This window comes from Ruditapes philippinarum, unplaced genomic scaffold (genome assembly GCF_026571515.1).
Source record: "Ruditapes philippinarum isolate M1 unplaced genomic scaffold, ASM2657151v2 ctg22463_1_1_1_1, whole genome shotgun sequence".
Classification (NCBI taxonomy): domain Eukaryota; kingdom Metazoa; phylum Mollusca; class Bivalvia; order Venerida; family Veneridae; genus Ruditapes; species Ruditapes philippinarum.
The window spans coordinates 1-8,545 of NW_026856113.1; the positions used below are offsets into that span (position 1 = coordinate 1).

The following is an 8,545-nucleotide window of genomic DNA, read 5'->3' on the forward strand; positions in this document are numbered from 1 at the left end:
AAATTTAGTTTACGTGACACTGTAAGGATCATTTGGCAAATTTCTTGGTTAACTAGTTGCGCAAGACCTCCAAAGTTCCTCTGTCAATTATTTAAGGCATCAGCATGGGCCAGAGTAAAACCAGCACCGATCAATTAGTTCCTTTGGTATAGCTTTAGAGAGTGAATCTGTCAACCCAGGAGAAAGGATCAAACATCAAATAATTAATGGAGTGCCAAAAGTCAGCCTCCTCAACTTTGACACTCTTAACATATTGCCTTACAAATATCAAAACAAATTTCTAAAGTAAAAACATCAAATAATAATGTTTAACCTTTCATCTTCTGTTGGCCACATAATCTACTAAATGGGACCAATGCAGACCAAGATCATCCGGCACATCCCTGCACTATTTGCTATTCAGTCAGTTCAAATTTTGAAAATTTTCAATAAAAATGATAACTTGTTCTGACTGCCCAGATTGCAAGATTGGCAAGTCAATTCATGGTACTTAGCATTGTAAGAGTTAATTTAACTTGAGATATCAATTTTACTTAAGATAAAAAACCTATTATTTGCTGAGATTCATTGAACTTCTTATGAACACTGAAAAAGTCTGAATACATGACTATATTTTAAAAGCCATTATTACTTGCATTCCTGAGAGACACTTTATAGAGCATACAAATTTATTTTTACAATTAAAGATGAATCAAGTCTTACTGTCCCATCAAAGTACATTCCATATGGAACTAGGTCTTTTGGCACAATGCCAATGGCCGTGAGTCGCCTGGCTCCATGCTCCGAACCAGTAAGTAAAGGGTTTGCAATAAGGCGTGTGTTCTGCTGCTCTATGTTGTACTCTTTTATCGCGTCACCGATCACTTTTGGTATACCAGCGTTTATACCGTTAGTAATAATCCACATGTCTGTTGTGTTTGCAGCCTGCAGAAAAAAATTCAACAATAATTTTCACAATTATCAACGTACTATACCGGTCTATACCGGTGACCTTGAATTTTGACCCTTTGACCTCTGACAGTGGTGGTTAAGAAGTATGCATCAGTAAATTTATTTATACATTTAAATAAAATTATTATATCTTGATAAAGATTTTCCTTTCAGGAAATTCTATACAAAAATAGCAACAGCACCCAGTATATACTACTTTATGCTATATAAGAAATATATCAATCATGACCCAAGTTTAAACCACATTCCCTGGATGAAATAATCAATGTTTATCACGTGAAACAATCAAACCAAAAAATATCTAATGAAAATACTCATTCACCTAAGGCCTAAAAAACCAATAGCACACACAATCTTTTGTTATGATAAGCTCATCACAGGCATTTAGTTGACATAAACCTATTTATATCTGATCATAGATCTCGTCATCTGTAACAGTTTCTCCTCATTTACAATTACAAAATCTCCGCTAAAAAATCAACTTCTTCATTGATAGAGGACAATTTACGGGCACATCCTTCTTAAGTATGTAAATATATAATATAACCATCACCAAGAGTGCCCTCAATTTATGATAAAACATTAAAGCAACCTTCAATTTTTGCTAGATGTTAAATGTTATTTTCAGATTAATCGTTTCATACAATTGTCAAGTCAAAAGAATTAAGATGGGAATGAAAATTGCTGCAGATAATATACATGAACAGTTAGGAAACCCCTTGGTACCTCTAATCTACCGTCACTCTCTATACGTAATATAGTAAATCAACGGTTTGTTTCCCAATCTTCTATTTTTAGAAATGAACGCCACTGGCACTATAAATTGCCTTATTTATTTAGGGTTAAATTTTTTAATTTTGTTTGGGGGGGGGAACCCTTTTCCCAAAAAACCTTTTTTTTTGAAAAACCCCAGTGTTGGACCCCTTTTCAAAAAAAATCAATAGGAGTATCTAATGGTCATGGCCAACCTCCACGCCAAATATGAAGACTGTGGGTCAAAGGAATCTTCATTTATTAGGCGGACATGAAAAAAACAGACAGATGGCTGGACAGGGAGTCAGACTGAGGGCCTGACGGACAAGGCAATAACTCCAGAATTAGGCAAGGCAGAGTTATGATTCTTGTGCACTGCACATCTACCCATCTACCTACAAAGTTTCATGTTGATATTTCTTATAAGTTTTACAGCTATGTCCTGGACAAGATTTTTCTAAAAGGGGAGATTATTAAAAAATGAGGCTTAACAGAGTTATGGTTCTTTTGCACTGCACCTCTACTCAATGAGATCTATCTACCTACAATATTTCATCTTGATATCTCTTATAGTTTTAGAGTTATGTTCCGGACAAAGTTCAAAGTGTAAAAATTAACAAAAGGCAATAACTCCAAAATTAGGACAAAAAGAGTTATTGTTCTTATGCACTGCACATCTACCCATTGAGATCTATTCACCTACAAAGTTTCATGTTGATATCTCTTATAGTTTTAGAGTTATGCCCCGGACAAGATTTTTCTATAAGGGGAGATAATTCAAAAATGAGGCTTAACAGAGTTATGGTTCTTTTGCACTGCACCTCTACTCAATGAGATCTATCTACCTACAATGTTTCATCTTGATAATTCCTATAGTTTTAGAGTTATGTTCCGGACAAAGTTCAAAGTGTTAAAATTAACAAAGGGCAATAACTCCAAAATTAGGACAAAAAGAGTTATTGTTCTTATGCACTGCACATCTATCCATTGAGATCTATTCACCTACAAAGTTTCATGTTGATATCTCTTATAGTTTTAGAGTTATGCCCCAGACAAGATTTTTCTATAAGGGGAGATAATTCAAAAACCGGGCAAAATAGAGTTATGGTTCTTTTGACACTGCACTCCCCCTCAATGCCCTCTACCAGTGTATGAAGTTTCAACAAATTATCTCCATGGGTTTTCAAGTTATGCTCCGGACAAGACAACGGACGGACAGACGGACGGACAGACGGACAAGGCGCCAACTATATGCTCCCCCGAAATTTTTCGGGGAGCATAATAAAAGCTGAATGCCGCTTTAATGTAAAGAGAACCTTTAATATTCCTTTCTGGAAGTCGTCCTTCAGTCGCTGACTTTTCCATGGTTTATAACCTTCCTCTGACGATATCACAGACAGGACAATGTTGGGATTCTTTTTTCCCCAGTATCTTGACATAAACTCGGTCACTGCCGGCATCTCCGTGTCGTAACCTACACATAGGTAATGCTTCTTGGGCTATAATGTAATAAGTATGATACAAAATTAACTGTCAATTATAAAACTCTTTAAAGTTTTGTTACACTTTATACTTGTCTTTACAATATTATCTTCTTAATACGTTACAATAGTACTCTCATTAGTACTTTTAAAATATTTGTGAATTTCATTAAAACAAGGGCCATCAGTGATCACATGTGTCGCCTCATGAAAGCCATAACTCAGCAAAAAATCATTCAAACTAAAAACCTGTGTAATATGCACAAGAATTTGAGCCATGAATCAATCCTGTAAAGTTTCATTGAAATTGCATTAGTGGTATAACAGTTGTGTAGAGGCGAGGAAAAAAATCTCTATAATTGATAATGGACAGTTCTAAAAATAGAAGCTGGGCAAGTCCATTTCAGAAATTCAGCAGGTAAAAATGTAAAAGCTAATTATCTCATGACCTTGACACACCAGAATAATAATGTTAGTAATAATTATCATCATCAAACAACCAGACTATATGGCACCACTTTACATTTCTAGCATTGCATATATTTAATTAGAGAGTGTTATACATAAATCATGTTAGATTTTCATCATGTCAAAATACTAACTTCAAATAATCATAACTATAATAATAACCTGATCATAGCCAGTTTTATACAATAGACTTTTCCTGCTGTGAATTTTGGAACAGTCCATAAGCAATTAATGGGATTTCAATATCAAGATATTAAAATTGAGCTACTATCAGTTAACCCTTTCCCTCATGAACATATTGTGAAACAAGAGCCACCGCCGGGCGGGGGCAACGCTCGACTTTTTACTTTTTCTAAACGCAAACATAGAAAGGTTTGAACATATATTGATGTTTCCTTTTTATAAATTTAGTTGGTCTGTCTTGTCACATTAGTTTTGTTTATATATTTTGTATATATATGAATAGAAACATTAAGCATATTTCTAAAAATAGCAACAGTACGCAATTTCTAAAAATAGCAACAATGACGCAATTTCTAAAAATAGCAACAATGACGCAATTTCTAAAAATAGAAAAAATGACGCAATTTCTAAAAATAGAACAAAAATGACGCAATTTCTAAAAATAGAAAAACATGACGCAATTTCTAAAAATAGAAAAAAAATGAAGCAATTTCTAAAAATAGAAAAAAATGACGCAATTTCTAAAAATAGAAAAACATGACGCAATTTCTAAAAATAGAAAAAAATGACGCAATTTCTAAAAATAGCAACAATGACGCAATTTCTAAAAATAGAAAAAATGACGCAATTTCTAAAAATAGAAAAACATGACGCAATTATATACATGTATATATATGTATATATATATATATATATATATATATATATATATATATATATATATATATATATATATATATATATATGCATATATGTATATATATACACACACACATTTATATATATATATATATACTATATACACACACACCGATAAATGCACAATCTGAGAAAATAGTAATATAACCTTGTCAGGTCATTAAAGAGCCCAAGCAAATTTGGGTTTGATAAACAACAAGGTCTGGTCCTTAAGAATGTTCTGTTATAATATGAAGTTTATCCCTTCAAAAATAGCAAAGTTACAGTCAGTTACTGCCAAAACAATGAAAATTTCAATAATCAAAGGCAATGTCATTAATGAGTGAAGGTCAAGGTCTTTCGGTATATTTTTAACAGTTATCTTTGAAGATTATTATGTTCAAGTTTGAAGACAATCCATTCAAAAATAACAAAGTTACAGCCAATAATATGAAAATTTCAATAATTTGACCTTCAAAGTCAAGGTCATTGATGAGTGAATGTCAAGGTCTACTGGTTATTTTTAAGGGATATCCTTGAAGATTATATGTTCAAGTTTGAAGGACAATCCATTCAAAAATAACAAAGTAACAGCCAATAACAGCATGAACAAGCAAAAATTGGACTTTTAACCTTGAAGGTCAAGGTCATTTATGGATGAAGGTCAAGGTTAGTGTGGTCTACTGAAAGGTCTTGTCCCAAGGGTTGTTGTGGCCAAGTATGAAGACAATACACCAAGAAATAAAAAAGTTATGATCCAGGTACAAGTTTTCGGACGGCAACGGCAACGGCAACGGAGACGGCAACGCCGACCTGACTATAACAATACCTCTACTTTTTTTTTCAAAAAAAAAAAGTCGAGCTAAAAATGGCCGTTTTCATTGAAAAGCCTCCTGTTACAAGTTCAAACTGCTATGAAACTATGAAAAATGCTTCAATACTAATCAAACTTGGCACAAATGTTGGCTGGACCATTGCCTTTGTAACAACATGCTCAGTCTTAAAATTCCTGTAAACATGGCAACAAGGGGGCATCTCAAAATTGCCAAAAATCACTATTTTGCCTTGATTTTTTCCATCAAAATTTATTTCAAAGTGCTGCAACTTCTCAGTCAAAAGCTTTTCAGCGTTGGTTACACGTTACCTTATGATCAACCTGTGGTCATTTTTAGCCTCTCACAAGTCCAAAAAAATTTTGGCAATAAGGGGGACTACCTACCCCTTCAAACCCCCCAAACAGAAGGGGGCACATCCCCTTTCTGGCAACCCCCTGACGTATCTTTTGAATGGAGGGCGGCACAGAAAAAAGTGCTTACTTTCTTTAGCAACATTTCTCAAAAGAAAGCATGTGTTTGGGACCCAAATATGACATTTTTTTCACTATTTCAGGCCTAAAAGAGGGGGGGGGGGTAGAAATTGCATTGTTTCGCGTATATATGAGGAAATGTTAAGAACCTTGAATCGAGAGACAGCATCATGGCTGTTGCAGGCTGCCCCGACTTTTTCAAGGTGTAATATACTTTTAACCTTTCCCTTGCTGTAAATAATTGAATATTATACCAGTGCTGCCAACCAAGACCAGGATCAGCCAGCACATCCGAGCCATGTGATTATGGTCGGCACTTAGTTTGTCATTCAGTCAGAACATATTTTAACCCTGAACATGCTTAATATTTTAAAAGGATTTGTCCCACTTCAATTTTTGGGACTGTCCATTATTAATTTTAGGGATATTAATTTGAATATTTAAGTTTGTCAGCCAACATTATAGAGCCTGGTCAGACTGTACCAATGTGCAGGCTGGCCTGGCTCTACACTGGTGGCAAAGGCTATTGGTTCCAGCAATTTAAGGGTTAAAAACATTTTCTCTGGTTTTGTTGAAAAGGGCGGCGCATGTCCATTTCAGATATTTCGCATGGTTAGCATCAATACTGATTCACATTATTCATCGTTCATAATGCTTGAGCATTTTCAATTTTTTAGTTGCACATTTTCAGAAAACATTTCCATTCCTTTTTTTCAATTCTTTCCTAAACTGAATTCAAACCAACAAATCTTTAATGAAGGCAAAAGTTTAACGTACCTCATATATTAGGTCAACAGTATCTTTGACAAATCGGATGTTACCACACTGTAACGGGGCATGCTCAAATATAGCACTGTCCTGAGTATTGACAGAAAAGTTGGACTGAATGGTTCGCTGGTTTTCATCTACAGTGAGATAGTCAATGGCACAACCAGGAACACCACCTTCATCAACCGAGCCAATAGAATCCTTTCTTTCCAATTCTGATAACATACAAATTGTTAATTTACATATATATTGTCCTGCATTTCTGTGGTGGATATGTTGTTTAGGCTTGATTTTAGATAGATTGGAGAGGGCACAATACTTAACCTTTCCTGCCACCCAAGCAAGGGAGTCTCAGGTTCGAACTCTTTTGGGTGTTAAAATCATTGCCTCTCCACATGGCAATTAAACATGCTGATATTGTTACGGTAGTCCAAGAAACAGATCGGAGTGTGGTTTAAATAAATATGCAGCTTTTGTCTGAATAGATGTATATAAATTTTAATCAGGTTAAAAACCAATTTCAACTATGGTACATTGAAAACATTTTATCACAACTAAAGTATAAGAAAATAGATCTGAACACTTAAGAATCTTAGTGAATAAAGTCAATATATTCTATGATGTGAAAGCTTGACAAGTTTTTATTTTGAAACTTAGATTATATATCCTCTATTACCTCCCAGGAATAGACTCAATAAGAGTCTGCAATTTTCACTTTCTGACTGTTTTTATTGCTCTCGAGTGATCTTTAATTTCCAAGATATTTAAACTAGATCTCAACGGCAGGCTAGAATTCAAATTAAACACATGCAAATAGTTCATCCATAAGCGTAACAGCTGATTTCTGAAAACTTAAATAAATACCATATATTTTTAAGTTCTTAAAATTTATTGTAAGGAATTAGTAACAAGTAAAATGAATCTTAATGAACCAAAGTGAAACTTACGACCAAGTTCAATGGAATCCTGCAACAAGAGTTTCTTCTGCTCAGCATTTTGTGCTTTTTCATCAATATGTGATAAAGACGTGTCAGACATTTTGAACTGCATTTCTGTTTCAATTAATGACTGACTAGCACTACTTTCACTCTTAGGTGGTGTTCCAGTGTCATTCTTAGGCTTGAATGATACTGACGGTATATTCTGAGCCGGACTGACCGTAAATCGTCCCGAAATTGACTTTTTGTGGTTGGCTGTTGGTGTTGGAATCGACTGCGCGATCGGCGATATAAGAGTATGCGTTGGTAGATGGAAACTGTCATCTCCTTTCTCTAGTAATATTTTTTCAATTGACTCCTCGTGATGAATGGAATAGTTCATGGACGAACACTGTGATGTTTTGTCTATGCCGCTCACCTGGCGGGACACTTTCCTGCCACGAGAGGCATAGCTCTGTGGAGATTCTGGGGCAGCAGACATTCCTATAGAGGTACTTGGTGTGACTGGTCGAGATGTCGCTGTTGATCCAGCTAGACTTCTTAATGATGCACCTGATTCATCTTCAACTGAAAAAGAGAAAATCACATCATTTATTGCACAAGTGCTTCACTTTCACTTCATATGGTCCATCAAATTCGGAATTTTATACAGTACACATGAAGTAAGGTAAAAGCTGGGAAAGAGAAGTGACAAAAAAACAACAATTTGTTATTTTCAGCCACATAAAGGAAATTAGCCACATGGAATGAATGACATCAAAGAGAAAGTACAGTGTCACATAAGACTAGAATCCAAAAATGAAAGCTTGGACGATGAAAAAGTGATCTCTATACATGTATGTTGGTAGGTGCCACAAGAAGTACCAAAGTGAATTAACAAGAGCTGTCCGTAAGACAGCGCGCTCGACTTTTTTATTGCTTGCCAATAAAAAAAGTTTTTGCAGTAAAAGGCAATACAAGAATCTCTGTATTTTTAAAGTGAACAATGGCCATGAGCATTAAGATATTTAGTGAAGAAT

General features: G+C 34.8%; 1 protein-coding gene across 1 annotated transcript; it reads right to left on the bottom strand.

The window, feature by feature from the left end:
* Positions 1-702: 702 nt before the first annotated feature.
* On the bottom strand, positions 703-8,095 carry LOC132745422 (transient receptor potential cation channel subfamily M member 3-like; the record flags this gene model as incomplete). Its single annotated transcript, XM_060734336.1, is given in 4 exon segments — positions 703-924; positions 3,021-3,203; positions 6,598-6,803; positions 7,536-8,095. Coding segments are annotated over 4 exon segments (1,171 nt in total), but the record flags the coding sequence as incomplete, so codon positions are not given.
* Between the last annotated feature and the right edge of the window lie 450 nt (positions 8,096-8,545).